This window comes from Sinocyclocheilus anshuiensis, unplaced genomic scaffold (assembly GCF_001515605.1).
Source record: "Sinocyclocheilus anshuiensis isolate Anshui unplaced genomic scaffold, SAMN03320099.WGS_v1.1 scaffold1104, whole genome shotgun sequence".
NCBI classification, from domain to species: Eukaryota; Metazoa; Chordata; class Actinopteri; order Cypriniformes; family Cyprinidae; genus Sinocyclocheilus; species Sinocyclocheilus anshuiensis.
In genome coordinates, this window is record NW_015551080.1 from 79947 (window position 1) to 101391 (window position 21445).

At 37.3% G+C, this 21445-nt stretch overlaps 1 protein-coding gene across 1 annotated transcript in view; it reads left to right on the forward strand.

Annotated features, from left to right (window-relative positions):
• Window positions 1-21445, forward strand: part of prtga (protogenin homolog a (Gallus gallus)) — a 42859-nt gene that overhangs the window by 12271 nt on the left and 9143 nt on the right. Inside the window, exons 3-10 of the mRNA XM_016452552.1 lie at window positions 3476-3620; window positions 4549-4682; window positions 4774-5070; window positions 5934-6093; window positions 7029-7276; window positions 9526-9690; window positions 10446-10751; window positions 11634-11822. Coding sequence (XP_016308038.1) covers window positions 3476-3620; window positions 4549-4682; window positions 4774-5070; window positions 5934-6093; window positions 7029-7276; window positions 9526-9690; window positions 10446-10751; window positions 11634-11822 — 1644 coding nt within the window. The remainder of the gene's footprint in view (window positions 1-3475; window positions 3621-4548; window positions 4683-4773; window positions 5071-5933; window positions 6094-7028; window positions 7277-9525; window positions 9691-10445; window positions 10752-11633; window positions 11823-21445) is intronic.

A 21445-nucleotide genomic window follows, 5' to 3' on the forward strand; every position in this document is an offset into this window, starting at 1 on the left:
ATTATTATTATTACAGTGTTTTATTTTTATTTTTTTGGTGAACATCATGTCTGATATGGACTACATCCAAAAGATCATGGTGTACATTCATGTTTGTGAATGATTCATCAGTGCAGGGTTATACCAATGAAAATATTTGTCTTCATAATCTTTCATCAAAATATGATGCAGCTTACTCCACCTCTAAAACCACTTTCCTTTCAGCTGATGTCACAAAGGCCACTTAAATTTCAACCAATCAGTGCAGGCAGTGGATCAGTCCCCCTCAATTAACCATAAACTATATAACAGCCACCTTTTTTTTCTCATTGAATGTCATATTTCAATGGGTTTTGAATGTCATGTTTCAATGGAAATATGGGTTTCATGCTGACTGAGTAGTTATATATATACTGGCTTGTAATGATCTTTCTCTCTCAGTGAAAAGTTGACTGAGTGTTTTTAGGGTTGGAATGGAGATGGAAGCTCTAAAGTTACACATCTGGGCCCTGGTGTTGCCGTGGTAACCTCTGACCCTGTGTGTACTGATCCACAGACCTGTGCTGCTCTGAAAGCATCTCCTGAGCGAAGGAGAGGAACTCGCTGAAACGGAAGTGTCCACTTCTAGTGTTGCTCTGTTGTGTTAGTGGCTTGGTTTCTGGTTCATGTTTGGTAGGCCGGGATGCCTGAGCAGGGATGAGCTTACTGCCGCTCAGGATTGGTTGAGGTCAGAGGTGAGAGGTCAGGTCAGTGGAAGGAACAGACTCACAGATCCTCTTATAATGCTGCTTCAGCAGCTGCACAGCCAAACACAAACTCGATCAAGTTGTAGTTATATAAACTAAAAGATTTTTGTTAAAAATGAACATGAAACTATGGAAGCCTGTTTCCGGCACAGAATAAAAAAATGAAAAGTTAATTGCTACTTTTTTTCTCGCAGTTCTGAGGAAAAAGTCAGAATTGCAGAATTGTGAGATAAACTCAGAATTGCTAGATTGCAGAATTCTGACTTTCTTTTTTGTTTTCTCAGAATTCTGAGTTTATATCGCAATTCTGTATTTTTTTACACCACGGAATAAAATATGTCAGTTTTGACTTTTTATCAGTTTATATGAACTTATTTCTCGCAATTTTGCATTTATATCTCGCAATTCTGAATTTCTCAGAATTGTGAGAAAAAAGTTTGAACCTTGTGAAATAAACTCAGAATTGCAAGAAAAAAGTCTGAATTGTGAGATTAAAAATCACAATTCCAGCAGAGAGAGTTTGGAAGCATCCAAAGTCCTTCCTCAGTCTGTCAAAACTCTGTTGGGACCCTTTGAGGGTGATAATTTTGTCCGGATGATGTACTTAACGTGTGTTTTAAAACGTCACATGCAGCTTGTGATTCATAGAAACGTCTAGTGTGTGATACAGGAATTCCTACAGATTGAGTTTGACAGACACTTTTATCCAAATGACTTCAATTGCAAGGTATGCATTTTATCTCATGCATTCAAATACTGTACACTATACATACTTTTTTGCATGTGGAATTTGTTCCCTATTTTGATATATTATCATATTCATATACTGTAGTATTTATACGCTACTCCTTGTTTGAAGTACTTTGAAGAAACAATATGTGTTTGTCAGTGTTGATGGTAGTTATTTGTTATTGGAATGATGATTTAACCAATATTAGCACACAAACACGCCAATAACACATCAAAGGTCACCAGAACTTTGTCCATAGTGTAGTTTGATTGACATTTTAGAACTGTCAATCAACTCCAGAATAAGAACTTTATTACTGCTTTTAATTCTGTGATGATGACTTCCTGTCAGTGATTATCTGTGTCTTGCTTAATCTTTGCACCACAACATTCAGGCCTGAGGCTGATTTTGTTATTATCTCATCCTAACATGAGATTCATACTGAGGTCTGTATGTGATTCCTGTTAACTAATCATTGACCCGAGGCTTCTTTAGGGGTTGGAGGGGCCGTGAGGGGACGATCCTAATGGCTCGGGGGGGTTTATGGCTGTTAGCTTGAGAAGGTCAGAGCTGGAGCGCAGCACCGATGTGAAGGCCTCACTGAAGAGGCACGTTAAACAAACATTAATGTCTTTCAGTCCTAAAACAGGCCGTTTATGGTGAGCTGTGTTTGCTTTTACTGATTATTATCACTCAGAAAGCCACAAGAGTCTTTTTAAAGGAATGGAGCCAGGGTTATTATAGTTAACTAAAACTAAAACCATTAAAAAAAGTGCTACTTGAAATAAAATATTTAAAAAATGTAACTTATTTTAATTTAGCAAAACATATCATTTCTCATTTTCATTTAGTTTAACTTGATGTACTAAAATAACTAAAACTAAAACTGAAAAAATAGACTGTAAAAATAAACTGTAGACATATATAACAAAAAAAAGACTAAAACGTTATTAAAAAATAATAACAGAAAATAAAAATAAAACTATTAATAAAAACTATGCCATTGTTGTATTATATATTTGTTTAATATTTTTTTTGTTTTAACTTTGAAATGTATTACACCCTATATTTCACGCGTGTGTATATATATATATATATATATATATAATATTATATAATTATATTAGTATATTAATTAAGTTCAAGGAAACGCAGTTTAAGACTTTAATTTTCATAAAGTTTTTCTTTTATTTTGTTAAAAAGTTCAATAAATGCATGATGTTTCTGAAGTCAATGAGTAATAATTGTAATTTTTTTTGGTTACACTTTACTTGAAGGGGTGTGCATAAGACTGGACAGTTGTCATAAACATGCATAAAACTTGCATGTTTCATGTGTCATGTGTCATGTGTCATGTCATGATTATGAAGGTGCCATGTCAGTCTTATGCACACCCCTTCAAGTAAAGTGTTACCTTTTTTTTTGCCATAATCGAGCAGCCCTACCCTTAAATATCTCTAAACATGACGACTTTCTAATAGAGCACAAATGTTTTTGTTGGAGAGAAACATGTGAAGGTAAGAAGCAAAAGGGTTTTGTTTGGAGAGAAACACACACACACACACACACACACACACACACACAGAGAAGTGTTAGCAAAAGGTTGGTGTTATGCTAACGTGAGGTGTTTGCCGCTAGTATTTCACACACACACACACACACACACACACACACACACACAGAGAAGTGTTAGCAAAAGGTTGGTGTTATGCTAACGTGAGGTGTTTGCCGCTAGTATTTATCTAAAGCTTTTGGTTCAGTTTGACTCATTCATCTCTGCTGACGGTGTGAGTATGTGTGCTGGATCATCTTACAACCAAACCTCTTTCGCTCCTTCTTCTTTCTATTTTGTCCTATTTTGATTCTCTCACACATCACTGGCATTTGAACATGTTAAAATTTGCCATTAAGACAAGACATTATCCATTCACAGCTCAATAAGTGGCTACTGAGATTCTTAGAGTCTAAAGAAGTTGACTCCCATATAGATGATGGTGACTATTTTGTTATCTTTCCGCAGGTTTATCCACCTTCACTCAGCAGCCGGCATCAATCACGGTTATGGAGGGATCCGTCGCACGATTCACCTGTAAAATCACGGCCACGCCCCCTCCAGTCATCACCTGGGAGTTTAACAGAGTCACTTTACCACTGGCCACTGAAAGGTACAGCTGCGCCCACCTACTAGCAGGAGGAGGGGCTTAGTGTTGACCACTTACTCGTACTTTATTTTGGTCATTTAAAGGCACAGTATGTAAGTTTTCACCGCTAGAGGGCGCGTATTCAAAACAAACAAAGAAACAAAGGCATAGTTTGATGACGCTGTGACTGAGTGTGGAATCATGGGAGTTGTCGTCTTCATCCCCACAGCTGATGCAATCCGACGGGACTCGGGCAGAAATCATGTTCATGGATGAGCTAATGTATTAAAGATTTATTAACATCATAGTACGAAGCAGAGTGAGGCTGAAAGCCGTCGAAGAGAAACGAGGTCGCTGAAGCAATTGCTAATGAGAGACGAGCGCGACACATGGCTGGAAAGCAGCGGAGCTTTTATTATGCCACAGTCGACTGCTTCCGCTGCTTCCGGTCGTGCGTATGTGGGGTAAAGCAGCGCTGTTTTATCATACTAGATACATTTAGTTCTGTTATAATGCTACTCTGTGCGGTCGTCACCTGTCTAATAAAACGCACAACATATTAAAGTGTCTTTGGTGTTTCCATGTTTTCTACAAAACAAAATTCGAGAATTCGAGGGGTTATGACGTCCATAGTAATGACACTACGGACACGGTCCGTGTCACTAGTTAAAATTGCTTATTTCTCTGGATTTAAACATTTTTCAAAACATTTGGGATAATGTAAGTACACAAGTCAGCAAAATATATAACACTGTTCTAGTGGTTTTTGGATATTTTAATAAAAAAATCTTACATATTGTGCCTTTAATTTATTATAATGCATATATAGTATGTTTGTTCCACAATTATTTCAAATGTTACATTTATTTTTGACGTATTACTCTGTACACTATAAACATTACATATTTTATCGTATATTGTATTAAGTGAATGTTTGCATGTCTCAATCCAGAATCACAGTGCTGCCCAGCGGCGTTTTACAAATTCAGGGAGTTGAACCGGCTGATGCTGGGAGCTACCGCTGTGTGGCGACTAATATTGCCAGTCGACGCAGGAGCTCCGAGGCCGTGCTAACCATGACCGCAGGTTAGATAAACACCTAAAGAGTAGTTTTTATGCACAGTACAGTATTTTATATGCATCATTTTCATTTCCTCTCTTTTTTGCTTCTCAATAGCTCCATCTCCCAGAGTTCCTCAAAGTCCTCGTATCATCGCCGGTCCACAGAATCTGACCGTGGCGGTTCACAGCACGGCTCTGCTGGAGTGCATGGCGACTGGAAATCCTCGTCCGCTGATCTCATGGAGCCGCGCCGGCCATAAATCCATTGACGTTCACAAAACAAAGGTTCTTGGCAATGGAAACCTGCTCATATCTGACGTGAAACCCCAACACGCCGGAATCTACTTTTGCCGCGCAACTACGCCAGGAACCAGAAACTACACGATTGCCGCCGCTAATATAACTGTTTTAGGTAAAGTAAAAAATCATTATAGTGAGCACAGGGTTTCTGCGGGTCTTAAAAATTAAATTCAAATTCATGGAGTTAAATAGTGTTGCATGCACTGCAAAAAATTAATATCTTTTTCAGCATTTCTGTTTTCAAGTACAAATGTTTAGACATGCTGAAATCAAGTTACTTTTTCTTGAGATGCAAACTGAACAAATGAAGTCTTGATTTCTGAGAAACTGAACAAAATTTAATTTATGCTTAAAACAAGAAAAAAAATATCTCTCATTAAGGAATGAAAATTACGTTTCTGTTTGAATTAAGTCACATTGCACATTGACATATTTGTCCTTGTTTTAATCATAAACTCAGAAATTTCTCAGAAGTCAAGACTTCTAGTCTTCTGTCATTCTGCATCTCAAGAAAATGTTTCTTAGTTTAAAAATCTTGAGATATTTGCTCTGGAGAACAAGACGAAAATAGATGAAGGACATTACTTTTTGCAGTGTGATCAGAAGATACAGTAAAAATTATTTCCATATTCTAGTAAATGTGAGCAGAGCTCTTCAAGCCTTAAACTTTTTTTTTGTTTTTTTTGTAAAATGAATGAAAAAGTAATGGACATTGGTGCAAATTTCTATTTTCAAACTTTGAAGCATTGCTAATACAAGACCTTTACAATTACTGTATATACCATATTGACATATTGTGTTCCCTTCAATTTTGTACTTCTTAAAAAAAGTCTAAAAGGCTTAAATTTACCTGCAGAAACCCTGTGAGCATGCTCTTTTACCTTTACTGTTTTATGGCCTTAATAAATAAACATTTGCTTTAGATTTCACAAATACATGCATTTAATAAATGCATCTGTGTGTATTTTTGTGCAGCGCCGCCGTCTCTCATGGAGTGGCCGGAAAGCGTGACCCGACCGAGGGCCGGTACCGCCCGCTTAGCGTGTGTGGCCGAGGGATTTCCGACCCCTCAGATCACATGGCTGAAGAACGGTGAACCCGTTCACTCGAACGGACGCATCAAGATGTATAACAGGTACTGGCGTGTGAAACACATCAGTGCATTCAAGAACGTGCATGGCCTGAACCAATAAATGTGTCTCTTGGAAGCCTTTTTTTATAGCTGCATCTGCTTGAATTGTTTAATGCACCTCAGATTCACAACCATCTTAATGTAAAGCTTTCTGACAGAGATGCTGCTGCCTTAAAGGTAGAGTCCATTGCATTTGATTCTGTTTGTCTTGAATTTGAGTTGAAGTGTATATTTTGAGCACTACCTGATGCCCGACATAGATGTCGCTCTGGGTTTGAATTGGCTCATTCGTCTGCTGGAAACTCTGTGCTGCTGAAATATTCATCAGCTGGTTTCTTATGTGGAACAAGAGAGGGTTAATTATTCAATGCTCTGCTAATGGTGTTTGAGCTGATTTTCCTCTAATTTGTCTTCCTGTCTGGGTTTGTCATGGGATCCTGAAAGCAAAAAGGAGGGGAAGTGATTTGGACTAGTGCTATTGACATGCTCATTTCCACCTCAACATACACATGTTAAACATGCATGTTAAATATATGTGTCTAGGTTTATTTTCACTTCTTGCATCTATAAATATTCATGTTACAAAACATATTTTTAATGTTGCATCATATAAAAGTATAATATAATATAATATTCATTTTCTTATTATATAAAATAAAGAAAATTAATCACATGTTCTCCCAAATTCTCATTACTGTAATGCATCCTGATGTTTTAGTTTTTTAGTAGTTTTTATTATTCTCCATGGTGAGTCTCATTCGCAGTCATGTGATTTTTCAAAAGGCAGTGCAACAAATGCTACTGCTAAAATTTCTTTTTTACTTTACTTTTTAACTTTTCTTACTTTAGAGTTTGAGATGCAGTATTAACAGGTTTTGTGTGATCTCAGTATATCAATTAGTTTTTTTCATCACGAAAAACATTGTTTGTTTTCAAAGTAAACTGGTGATTAACCAGATTATTCCTGAAGATGACGGCATATACCAGTGTCAGGCGGAGAACGAGCAGGGTTCAGTTCTGGCCATGGCTCGTCTGATCGTAGTAATGTCGGACAACCGGCCGAGCGCGCCCAGAAATGTCCGTGCGGACACCGTATCCAGCTCAGCCATCTTACTGGCCTGGGAGAGACCCATGTACAACTCGGACAAAGTCATCGCTTACTCTGTACACTACATGAAGGCAGAAGGTGAGTGTCTCAGATGTAAACAGAGAAATATGGACCAGACAGTAGTGAAAATGCACAAGAACCCAATTAAAGAAACGGTTCACCCAAAAATGAAAATTTGCTGAAAATGTCCTCACCCTCAGTCCATCCGAGATGTAGATGAGTTTGTTTCTTCATCAGATTTGGAGAAATGTAGCATTGCATCACTTGCTCTGCAGTGAATGGGTGCCGTCAGAATGAGAGTCCAAACAGCTGATAAAAACATCACAATAATCCACAAGTAATCCACACCACTCCAGTCCATCAGTTAATGTCTTGAGAAACAAAAAGCTGAAACAAATCCATCATTATTATGTTTTTAACTTCAAACCGTTGCTTCTGGCTAAAATATGAGTCTGTAATCCATAAAACGCTTCCTCCAGTGAAAAATAGATTGTGTCTGAATCAGGAGAAAAATCTAAACAGATCAAGCACCGTTTACAAGCCAAAACAGTCAAGAAGAGATCTAAACAAACATTTTGATGTTAGAGGACAAGAGGAGATGGACTTTTTCACTGGAGGAAGCGTTATTATGGATTATAAACTCATATTTTAGCCAGAAGCAACATTTTAAAGTTAAAAACTTGTTTCTTACAAACACGCTTCTCCAGATGTTAACTGATGGACTGGAGTGGTGTGGATTACTTGTGGATTATTGTGATGTTTTTATCAGCTGTTTGGACTCTCATTCTGACGGCACCCATTCACTGCAGAGCAAGTGATGCAATGCTACATTTCTCCAAATCTGATGAAGAAACAAACTCATCTACATCTTGGATGGCCTGAGGTTGAGTAAATCTTAAGCAAATTTTCATTCTTGCCTGACTGTTCCTTTAATTTATAAATATTCATGACTTTGTGTGGTAAATGCCCTTGCTCTGTTCATGACAGCTGGTTGACTAGTTGAGTACTCTTTAAGTAGTTTCTGTTGTTGAAAAAAAATAGTCACTTCTGGACAAAAATGTCAAGGATCATTGGTTTAGTTCAATAAATTGCTCGCAATTTAAATGCATTGATATTCTTTTAGCTTTTGATAAAGACGTCCAAATAAAACACCTGCCTGCTTGTGAGAAGATAAGGAAGAGAAAACAATGAGATGTCCAACAGGAACTGTTCTGACAAGTGTGAAATCTTTATTAGGGATTTTGCCGGTTGCACTTGGACTTCCAGAATTCCAGGCCATTTAGTGGGAGAAGAATAGCTGTAGAGAAAGAATCCACACTGCATCTGCTCTGGAGGGCAAAAAGCATCGGAAGTGATTGAAAGGGGTGCAAAAGGGGGCTAATTATCCCGAGTGTTGGAGTGTCTTAATCTAACTCTGAAGAGGCTTTGGGGGGTTTGTCCCTGTGCGTCAGAGTCAAAGTCTTCAGCGTGGCCATTCAGCGCCGGAACAAGGCCTTTTCTGTTGACTGTGGAGTATCTTGTTTATTGGGTCAGATATTCAGTTGGGGCCTCAATGCTGTATAGTGTTTCTTTTATTTGAGCATCATAATGTGGGCTAATTAAAGTGTTTTCAGGTGCAGTGGACTTGTGGGAAAACCAGCAGGTGGAATTTGCCTTTAGTTGCATTGATAAAGCAGTTAATCAAAAGAAGGCATGGCCGTGTTGATTGAGTTGACATGTTTCTTTTTATACTGGCACTGGTTTTTGAATTGCCACACATACTATTAGACTTCATGTATTTCGATTTATAAAGGATAAGGAGCATGCATTTGGGACAATAGAACTTTCCTCTGGACTGTAAAAATGAAAACAAAATTTATTAGAGTACGTTTTACAAGAAAATACTATTTCAGTCTTTTAACATCAGAATTTCATGTTTAATTCAATGTGTTAACTGCCATTCCTTTGTAATTACGTGTGAAATTTACCAGCAATTTATGTGTGAAAATGGTTTCAAAGTAAATTCTACACCATTTTTTTCATTTTGGGTAATTTAGTTTCTGTGCATTATTAGATAGAATTTTGTGCATGATACATTTATGCATTTGGCAGATGCTTTTATTCAAAGCGACTTACATTGCATTCAAAGAATGCATTTTCTGAGTTCATACTTTCCCTAGGAATCGAAGCATTGACCTTGGCATTGCAAAGTGTAGCAATGTAGCTGAATTTGTCATGTTTTCCAGACATTGTGAATCATTAAAGTCCATTTGAACTGGAAGTTGCTGCCAACTTTACTGCCGACTTTTGATTTCATGAGGACTTTAAGGCTTGTCATGTCCCAACAGGTCTAAATAACGAAGAGTACCAGATTGTTATCGGTAACGATACCACCCGCTACATCATTGATGAGCTAGAGGCTGGGCGGAACTACACTTTCTACATCGTAGCGTACATGCCAATGGGTGCCAGTCGCATGTCTGACCATGTCATACAGCGGACACTCGAGGACGGTGAGTAGAGGATGAGGATGTGTCCAAACATTGCTGTGTTCTATTGAAGAAATGGTTCACCCAAAAGTTAAAATTAAAAAGTTTCTTCATCTAAACAGATTTGGAGAAATGTAGCATTCCATCACTTGCTCAGCAATGGATAATCTGCAGTGAATGGGTGCCGTCAGAATGAGAGTCTAAACAGCTGATAAAAACATCACAATAATCCACAAGTAATCCACAGCACTCCAGTCCATCAGTTAACATCTGGAGAAGACAAAAGCTGCGTGTTTGAATGAAACAAATACATCAAGAAGTTTTTTTTACTTCAATGTTGCTTTTCTGCTCTATCCATAATAACGCTTTCTCCAGTGAAAAAGTCGTCTCATCTGAATCATGAGAGAAATATGTACAGATCACAAACGTGCAGCTTTTGTCTTTTCCAGATGTTAACTGATGGACTGGAGTGGTGTGGGTTACTTGTGGATTATTGTGATGTTTTTATCAGCTGTTTGGACTCTCATTCTGACGGCACCCATTCACTCCATTTTATTTATGATCGAGCTGAGTGAGATTAATTATCTGCCTTTAAAAAAAGATGCAACTTTATATTGTTGTATGCATTATATAATTTTATTTTCCCCTGAGATCCACTCATAATGCTAGTCAAAGTATCTTGTACCAAAACAATTGCTTATCAAGAGTCTGTGATATTCATAAGTACTATCTGTCATGAATTAAATGTTATTTCTCGTTTCTGTCTCTCTCTGGCTCAGTTCCCTTGCGTGCTCCTGAGTTGAGCCTCACCAGCCGCAGTCCCTCTGATATCCAGGTGTCGTGGCAGCCTCTGTCTCATAAGCTGAGTCGCGGTCGTGTCTCTGCGTACCGCCTCTCGTACAGGACCAGCACAGACGGGGCAGTGACACAGCTGGAGCTCTCAGGACACAAAACCCATCACCTCCTGGAGGGTCTTCAGCCAGACACCACGTATCTGCTCCGCATCACTGCAGCGACCAGCGTGGGATGGGGAGAACCATCGGCCTGGACGTCCCACAGGACACCGAAGGCTTCCAGCACTAAAGGTGGAACATCTGTCTATCTATCTATCTATCTATCTATCTATCTATCTATCTATCTATCTATCTATCTATCTTTCTATCTGTCTGTCTGTCTGTCTGCCTGTCTGTCTATCCATCTATCTATAATTCTATCCTTCTAGTAATGTGCTATAAATGGTCTAATCCAAGTTGGTGTTGATTATTTGGACTGTTTAGATGTGAATCTTCTGATGTCTGTATGTAAGTGCAAAATTGTAAAACCTGCAACACATGCTTTGAAAAGATCTCTTTCTCTTTGCTTTGGGCTGATAATCTTGTTAAGGCATTGCATTTGTTCCTGCATGACCTTTGACCCTTCTTCTCATCCACATGGGAAAGCTTTTAGTCATGGGTTATAAAGCGAGAGCCGCAGGCCTCTACAGATCTTCCAGTCCCACTGTAAGCCTCAGCTCACATATGAAACTCTGTCACCTGTGATCTACTGGAACCCACTCTGTTAGATTACTACGGTTAAATTTAATGCCTACAAAGATACAGCAGAACCACAGGAAACTCTGCGGGAGTGTGTTTAATTAAGCTAGGATTGATTTAACCCCAGCAGTGTTCCTGTGAGGTCCCGTCTCGTCTGGACTCGAGAGATTCATAGCAGCAGTTGTGGCTGCTAAATCTTGAAGATTTGTTCTCCTGAGGTTACAGGGCTGGTCGGGTCTGTAGTGACATTTTTTATGTTTTGTTCTTTCTATCAGGTATGAACCGTTTAACCGTGCAGTCTAAACTTACCACGTTTTGTAGTCTGAGAAGAGAAAGCCGTTTTAATGACACTCAACTCAACATGCATTCTATAATTTTTCATGCACAAGTTATATGAAGATGTGTTTCTGATTGTCTGTGTATTTTCTCCCATAGTGCCCCTGGCACCAGAGCTGCAGCTGGAGTCTCTGAACTGCACGACTGTGGTGTTGCGTTGGCATCTCCCAGCAGGCAGCGGCACTGGACTGCAGGGCTTCAAACTTTCCTACCATGAAGAGAGCGAACCAGAAGGACCGCCGACCCAGATTCCCCCACACCTCCGCCAGCACACAATTGGAGGCCTGGGTGAGTGCTAGTGACTTCCAGACACCCAATGAAATCCAGCAGCTGTGTGCAGATGTGCCGAAATGGGGAATCTTTTTTTAATGTGCCTTGTTTGTTGTAGTGGCGGTTTTGTAGTCTGATTGGTTAGAGCGGGATGTTAGTTTGTGTAAACACTGAACATGCCACTTTCAGTCCAGCGTTCAACACTGAATGGAGCAGAATTACGTGCTGTTCAGAATTGAAAAAAAAATCAGTTTCTGAATTTGAATTGAGGATGTGGAATTGCTATTCAAATTTGAATATCGGAAAGTAAAATAAAAATGAAGTGAAATTCAAAGAAATTTTATTTCAGATTTGTTTGAAAGATTTGAAAAAAACTTTAAAAAGTAGATAGATAGATAGATAGATAGATAGATAGATAGATAGATAGATAGATAGATGGATGGATGGAGGCATAGATAGATAGATTAAATTTGAATTGCATTTCAGTAATTTCCTTTTCCTGTCAATTTAACTTAAGTTGGAGCTAAACTGGAGTTTAACTATTTGTAGTTTTGATACACTTAAAAGTGCGAAATTTATGCTGAAAAACAGCAAGATGTGATGCCATACACTCAAAGACTCACATCTGCCTGTTCATTGCTTCATCCAGAGTCTCTAAATGAACAGGCCAGTGTTTTGCCAAGAACAAAAGCACTGAAGTGTTTTTCAGATATGTAGATTTGTGGCTCTCCTCCCTAAACTCCCAGTCACCTTCCCCCCTCTGGCCTCTGACCTCTGACCCTGCCAGACCAGTGCCTAAGTGCTGGTCAGTGTTGATCTTCCCATGAGCCTCTGGAGGAGGGCGTTGCACGTTTGTGGTGTGCTCGCCCTCTCGTGCCCCTAAAGGTCACTCTCATCCAGGCCTGTAATTCAGTGGTGGTCATGAATGCTGTCCCACAATGCTTTGCTTGACCAGTGGCCATCTGTGGCCGTAGAGAGGTCAGCCAGCTGATATTCAAATCAGACAGAACTGGACATAATATTTGCATAAGTATTACATGAAATTACTGATAGGAATTTATTTTAATGTAGGTGGCCAAATATCTCAATTGCTTCATCTAGACAGCACTGAGGTTAAATGCAGAGCAAATAGAGACTTTTGCTTAAGGATTTCAGAAAAACCCCAGTAATCTCACACGTGTTTTAGAAACGATCCCAAAATGCCTTAAACTGTGCTCAGATTCTGCAACCAAGTCAGAGATTTTAATATGAGCTTATACATTTCTCATCAAATGATCTGAGCTGCTCCATATTCATTTTATAGCTGTTTACTTTTACTGGATGACAACTAGTGACTCAATTGTGTCTGATTTTAAGAGATAATCTGAGACAAAGTTCATACTTAAATGAAACATAACCAAGAACTACATAAAATACAAAAAATCTTTTTTTTACTTGGTATATTTGTTGTTTTCCATTACAAACATCTAAACATTCTTAATTTATTTATAGTTTATTTGCATAATGCAAAATGTTAAGATACAAAATGACCTAAAAATAAAAAAAATGATAAAATTTAAGTAAGTTTTGGCATATATATCTCTCAATGGGGTAAGAAAAATAATCTTGTTTACCCTTTGAATTAAGTTTATTTTTCTGACCCCATTGAAAGTTTTTTTTTCTTTCTTGTTTTAAGCATAATTGTTGATTTATTTATTTTTCTGAAAACAAGACTTAGTATCTTATGTAATTTTGCATCTCAGGGAAACATCTTGATTTAAGAATAATTAGATATTTGTACTGAAAAACAAGACAAAAATGCTGAGAATGAACTTTTTTTACGTGTAGTTGAACGATTGAAATATTATAGAGATCTCTTTAATGAATTCTCCTTGCTATGATGCAATTGCCAAATAGACTTTGTAAGACATTGTAAGGACAAAATTGTCAACTTGTTTGTTATTGGTTTTACAAACAGAAACGAGTCGAAATTTGCCGTTACTGTGGATGTAGTTTAAGCTGTAATTCAACCTTCATGCTGTATTCAGAGAGATGTGAAGGAGCTGAACTCTATTCATTAGAGTTGAGACATCTCTCAGGGAGAGTTTACGGTTTATCAGTGCAGGGGAGGTGAAAAGAGGAGCAGAGAGCACTGGGAGAGAAAGCATTGGGAGGTTTATGTCGTGTTTTATGTCTGTAGGGGGACAGAATGTGGGATGAGCTTCACTTCAAAGATCCTCATACAAAGCTCTAACACCCCCAACCAAACACACACACACACACACACACACACACACAACTGATGATGACCATTTAAAGCAAGTAAACCTGGTAACTTTCATATGATTCATGATGCAAGCTTCGCATTTCTGTTTTTAAATCCTCAGGAACCCTGACCCCATAGACTTCCATTGTAAAACTGAGAAACTAAATTAGTTTATGTGGTAACATCATGTTACAGTTGCTGTCGAGCGTGTTGTACATGATGTTTCTACTCGTTTTTTCCTCCGTTTGTCATTCGTGATATTTAGTGTGAGGTCTGAGGGTTACGGCCTCTAATGCTCACTCTTTAATTAAAGCAGGCTCGTTCATTTAGCTCGGCTGTAATATCCATGAGAGCTGACCTCAGAACAGCGGATGGGCATTTTCTATATTGATTTTCTACAGTTGGCTCAGTGGAGATTTTCAATTAGTGGAGATTTGTTGGTAGTGGTGTTTACAAAGTCAGCACCCTAGCAACTGCATAGCAACTTGAATAAAAGCACTTAGAACACCTTAGCAACCCCATAGCAACGCCTGGAAACCATCCACAGCGCTCTAGGCAATGCAAAGCATGTTTATTTATATTGCTCATTATTTCATACATAATGGTAATTCAAAGTGCTTTATATTAAATATATTGAAAATTAGAAAATAAAAAATACATAAAATGATGCAGTGCAGTCAGTACTCGAGCATCATGATGGTAAGTTTTGCACGTTTCTTCAGAAATGGTAAAAATCTAGTTTATTTTGTAGATATTTGTTTATAATTCTATTTTTTTTTCATTATAGTGAGGTAAAATATCTTGCATATTTCTAGGCCTTTGCTGATTTTTGAGGGGCCTTATGACCCCTTTTGCCAGAAATGATAAAAATCTGGTTTATTACTGTAGATATTCCATAATAGATATTTATATATATTTCTAATAAATATGTATTTTAATTTTATCGAGGTAGGATACAAATATTTAAGCTTTTGCCAGAAACTGAAAAAATGTAGTTTATTTTTGTAGATATATTTTGTACATATGATGATATTTGTCTATATTTCATGATTTCTTCATACTTTTTGGTCTCTGAAGACACTCAGAAACAATCCTGATACACTTCAGAACTATAGCTGTTTATTAGTAGCCTAGTTCTTACTATGGCTCAAAGTTAGTGCTAGTGATGTGATCAAACTTCCCAAACTGTGTGCCACAGCCCCCTGGTGGGAAGTAGAAGTATTGCGGGGGGCGTGGCCTAGGCAAAATCAATCAAATTAAAATATTCTATTTTGAATTATTTTTTCCCCTCATAATATCAGTTTGAAACTTACCAAAATTAATACTTCCTTTATATTATAGTGAGGTGAGATACCTTGCATATTTCAGAAACTTTTGCTGATTTTTTTGTACGTTCTGTCCTGCATGTGCGCTGCTCCCTGACCTTCTCGACAGGATTTGACTTGCCCAGATTCCATGTCAGAGGTCAGAGGTCAGATGTCCCCCTCTCTCAGTGTGTGGTTAATATCTCCAGGCTATTGTACCGTAGGGAGGCTGTTGTCCAGGGTGGATTTGGGGTTTAGGGTTCGAGGTGTTTCTCTTGAGTATGTGCTCTTTTGCATCGGCTGTGTACCAAACCGAATGTCAGAGACTTAACAGGCAGCATTTTGATACCTCCTGGTTTCAGACAGACTTCCAAGGCACCATAACGTCACATGTAATGATATCGGATGAATTCGGCTTTAAAGATTTACCATGCAAATATTTAATGACTGAAGTGCTTATGTCTTAGCAGAAATGGAATCAAAAATGAGATTTATTTTAAAATTAAACATTTTTTCAGCATGTCTGACCTGCTTTAGTTTGACATTTTTATTTTTACATAATACCTACAGCCATAAATAAAACGTATTTTGTTAAAATCAAAGCCCAATCCTTCAATAATCCTTTCCAGCAATGCAAAAAGTGGCACCAACCTTGAACATTCAATGAAAACATGAAAAACCGTTTCATGACTATTACAGAAATGACAAAAGGGCAAAACATTCAAGTTAAATTTGGAAACAAAAACGTTTGTGGCTAGCACACAATGCAATATTCTCCATTGTAAATCACCTGAACGTTTTGGAAGGGGACTTTTATAAAAAAGCCTCCAAGAAGGAAAAATACAATCTGTAACTGCAAATTTTTCTCTTCATTTTGTATCACATCTTTAAAATAAGCCGTTTTTACACATACCTGATACATATCTTTTTTTCCCACTGTTTGAAAATTTAGCCCCTTTAATCTCTCAAAATGTAACAGCTTTCCAACCCCACTGACTTCAGGGCAAACGTCGGGTGACACACTTAACTTAGGAAAAGGTAACTGTATAGGCCCACAGTTCCGCTCTATAAAGATTTTCATAAAAATGCAAAGCATGAACAATTATTTCATGTTTATCAGTTGTTTCACCTCCTCCCAGAAGTTTCAGATGACTTAAAGTGTTCCTATCTGCAACTTTCTTCTCCAAATTGAAAAAAAAGGATGTTGGAGAATCCATGCAGTTAAAAGACGTAAACCTTGCACGAAGCAAAGTCTCTTTGGCTTTCTCTTCCAAGAGATTCTGGTGAAGAATTTTCCTTGTTTCCAAAACTTCAACAGTACTTCCATCATTCTCTTCAATGTTCAACTGCAAGATATCTTGTTCAAGTTGTCTCATTTTGTTTTCAAGAATATTCTTATTATGTGTAGAATACTTCTGACAAAAAAGTTTAACTTGAACTTTACTGATGTCCCACCATTGACTCAGAGACTTGGGGCATATACATTAAAGAGTGAAAAATTAAGACCATGTAAAGTAACATCCACTCTTAGCATTCTACCAGGTAGGACATCAAAAACGCTCACATTCTGTTCTTTAAATTCAACTCCAAAAAGAATTGCAACTCCAGCACTATTACTAAAACCATGACTTAAAACAACTTGTCCATTCCATTCACTCTTCCACTGGACCTGATTATTTACATCCGTGTGAGTTTCTTGTAAAAAAAACTACACTACCATTCTTCATAATAATATAATCAAAAAGAGATGCTCTTTTCACAGCATCACGACACCCATTGATATTTAAAGAGCCAAAACATAAAGGTGACATGATGCTAAAGGAAAGAAAAATTAATGAAAAGAAAAAAAATAATTCTGACATCACTAAAATACTCATTTCTTACCACGTAAATGCAAAGAACTTCTCACATTGCTCAGAATCTTCTTAAGACGATATCGTTTTGGCTTATCAAGTTCCTCAAAAGAAGCTTTTCTCATTGCTACTGTACCAGATGCCAAAAACAGACCTAAATCAGGAAAAAAAGTCTCAATCTTAGGCTTACGAAGTCCTTTAGTGCAATCCAGGAAGTCGTTAATTTGTTTAAGTGAATTAAATTTAGACCTACTTCCCTCAACAGCAAGCTGCCTCTGCACACTCGAACCAGTCTCATTGTTCTCATCCAAAATGCTCTCAATATCTTCATTATCATTATGAGAATCCTCAGTTTGCAAATATGTACTAAATTCTTGAGAGTTTTCATCTTCTACACTTTGACTAATAATTTTCTCTTCAGTATTTACCGTTACCTTAGTAAGCTGCATCTGCTTTATCTCGCTATGTGAATCGTGATCAGTATCTACCTGCACTTCACAGAGGCCCGTCACTGATTGTGAGACCATGTTCTCACTACCGCTTACAACAGTCACCTTATCTGCTTCCACAAACGCATCCATTGAGTTTTCCGAAACCACACTCACCTCATGCGAGGCACTCGGCGCGGCACCTTCAACAACTGACACCTCCGATGATACAGCAGCCGTATTTAACTCACGACTTGCCTGACTGTTACTCTCTTCATTAACAGCGGCAGCCGTGATATTAACGTCCACTCCATTTTTATTCAGACAAGACTGCCGAACATGCCCAAACTCTCCGCACACAAAACATTTCATCGTCTCTGAACTGATAAAAACTGTATAATCTCTACCATCAATACTCAACTTGACGGACAAGTTCAGAGCCACATTCTGGGAATTCAAAATCATAATTGCTTGGCGTCTGAATGACATTACATGTTTAAGTTCGACACTCTTACAGCCAAGTGGGATCATCTTAATAGGACCCATTAGCTTACCGTACCTCCGAAGTATCTCCTCTAATTTTTCACTTCTTACAAACGGCGGTACATTTGAAAGAACAACTTTTTTCATTGGACTTGACAGAGGCAGAACAGGCACAAATGTGTCCTTGATTGTTAAACCACTCTCAGTCGAAGAATCCACCAACTGAATTTCACTGAGAAACAGCACTATAGCCTTATTCATGCGTGATGCAGACCTAATGTTTGCGCCACCGATCACAGAACTCACAGCTAATAAACAATCTTCCACCGAGACCGAGGCGTCTGGCATGCATTTACAACAATGCCTAACAGTCATCCCCAGACAATCTCCCGCATTTGTCTCCATTACTCGGAGCACGCTGACCAAAGGTCAGCTAACAATTCAGCTAGTTGCCAAGGAGACATTTCTAATTTTTGTTTAGCTTAACTTAAAATACTAAAATATCTAAAACTAAATGAACTAAAACTAATACATAAAAATTAATAAAATATATAGACATTTAAAAAAAAATAATGATAATAAAAGACACATAACAAAAACACAACAAAATGACTAAAACTTTAACTAAAATTAAAGTGAAAATTTTAAATAAAAATAACATCTAATTACTATTACAATATACTATTACAAAAGCTGTAGTAGTATATCAATAATACTAAAATAATACAGACTCAGGGAATATTTGTACTTTTAATAATTTATTTTTTTCACACCGCAGGACTGTTAAAATGAGTAGCACAAAAGTATGAAGGTAGAATGACGTCAAAAAGATTTGCATACGCAGGGTAAGAGTTGTGGAAGTGTACATAAGACTGTAAGCGTAAATTAAATTTGCATGCGCAAGAGAAGCTTTGTAAAGGTGTAAATCGCGTTTCAAGCGCAAGAAAAAATTATTTGCAGCATTTTACTGTTATTACCCTGCGTATGCAAATCTTTTTGACGTCATTCTACCTTAATACAAAAGCTAAAAAAAATATGAAATAGTGAAAAACTTTACAGAATCACAAATATACACTATAGATACACATATATGTAGTATATTAGTGTAAATGTACATTTTTACCCTTGTTGTTGAAAACATTCGTGTCCATGTTATGTCAGCTGCACAGTTACAGACTCTCAGGATTGGTTTAGTTGTAGGATCTGAAGCTCAGAACATGTTCAGTAATGTCAGTCTCGTGTAGCGCCACCATGTGACCAAAGTCAGTACTACAGGACAGTATGGAAACTGCAGCAACTTGTTAGTTTCAATGAGTAAAATTTTCCCACCTTGACTATTTACTCGATAGAAACCATGGCTGTTGCTGACATATCACTGTAAAATCACAAAATATATATTTATAAATAAAATCATTATAAAAAATAACAAATACAATTTTTTTTTTATTTTAAATGTGCATATTAGCATGTTTATCAGGATGTTTAAGATTATGTTTTGTGTTCAAGTCTGTAGTTTATTCTTGTTATACTATACAGTCTATTAAATAATATTTCCTTGACTAAAAATGGCCTATTTGGCATATCTATAAAATAATTTTTATATGTTGTCTAATTAATGCAAAAAAAATACTTGGATAGTAGCTTTTAGAGTTTTGTTATTGTAATTTTTAATAATGCTTCCTATGAATTTAATTTGAATATCTGAGCCCAGATGATCAGTTTCTGATCAGTTATCAATTTTTCTGTCAGTCCGAGGTCCCTTTATGATGCTTGAGGTTGTGGTTTTGGTCACGTGGCTGACCTCTGTGTGTGTGTGTGTGTGTGTTTCCCATGGCCTTTGGGTCTCTGATTTAATCTCGGTGGTCTGGTTGTGAATGGGATGTGGCCGCTGGTCAGTGGTCAGTTAGTGAGGGGGTGAAGCAGATGGATGACGGGTGGATGAACTGAACGGGGGATGGACACTCGTCTTTTGTGTTGACCAGCAGGAGGATTGAGCGCAAACTCACTGACCAACACCTCCAGCTCTGGGCATCTGCTGATGATTAGAGACACATGCACACGCGCTACACACACGGCACCGCTATCTAATACACACACACACACACACACACACACGTCCGCTGACCATATACATCTGCTGTTACACACACACACACACACACACACACACACATTCTCTTATGCCCCATACACACATTAACTGACCAAAGCTTTTTAAAATCTGAGCACAGATTACATGCTTTACAGGAAGAAATAAGATGCCATTCTATTTTGACAAGAAATCTATATTGTTGCCACAAAAAATGCATTTTCTGGAGGGGAAAGTGTTTGTGTTTCAGTTGTAGCAGACATAATGCATCATTTCATAAACTGTCAAGCTCCATATGATATATATGTATGCATGTATGTATATATAAAGATTATATATATATATATATATATGTGTACATACTGTGCTGTGTAGATTACATACAAATTGATGTCTGTTACTGATTCCAAAATTAAATGAAATAATTTGTAGTTAGTAACGCAATCCACTACATTACACATTTCAGGTAATATAATCTGACTACTTTTTGATTACTTTTAGATTACTTTTGACCTAACTTGTTTATCACATTGATTTAAACAGGATAATCTTGTAATACATTGATATAAAAATACAAAAAGAAAGAAAATATAATTTTCCATTCGTTGTTATTAACAACATGAAGTGCATTAAACATTATATTACATTAAAGTTTCCCAAACTGCGGTTCATGAGTTTAATGAAAAGCTAATAATTAAATAAATCATACATTTTCTTTTTAATTGCTTATTTTTTTAAACTCTTAATAAAAAATATTAAATATTATACCTGTTTACCTGCATGTCATGTGACCATGTGAATAAAAATGTAGTAACTAGTCTGATTACAAATCTTTTAAAATGTGATATGATTTAATTACAAGTGGAACCTGATGACGTAATCAAGATTACATGCAATCGGTTACTACCCAGCACTCACACACACACATATACAGTGGGTACGGCGGTTAATGAGTTTAATGAAAAGCTAATAATTAAATAAATCATAAATTTTCTTTTTAATTGCTTATTTTTTTAAACTCTTAATAAAAAATATGAAATATTATACCTGTTTACCTGCATGTCATGTGACCATGTGAATAAAAATGTAGTAACTAGTCTGATTACAAATCTTTTAAAATGTGATATGATTTAATTACAAGTGGAACCTGATGACGTAATCAAGATTACATGCAATCGGTTACTACCCAGCACTCACACACACACATATACAGTGGGTACGGAAAGTATTCAGACCCCC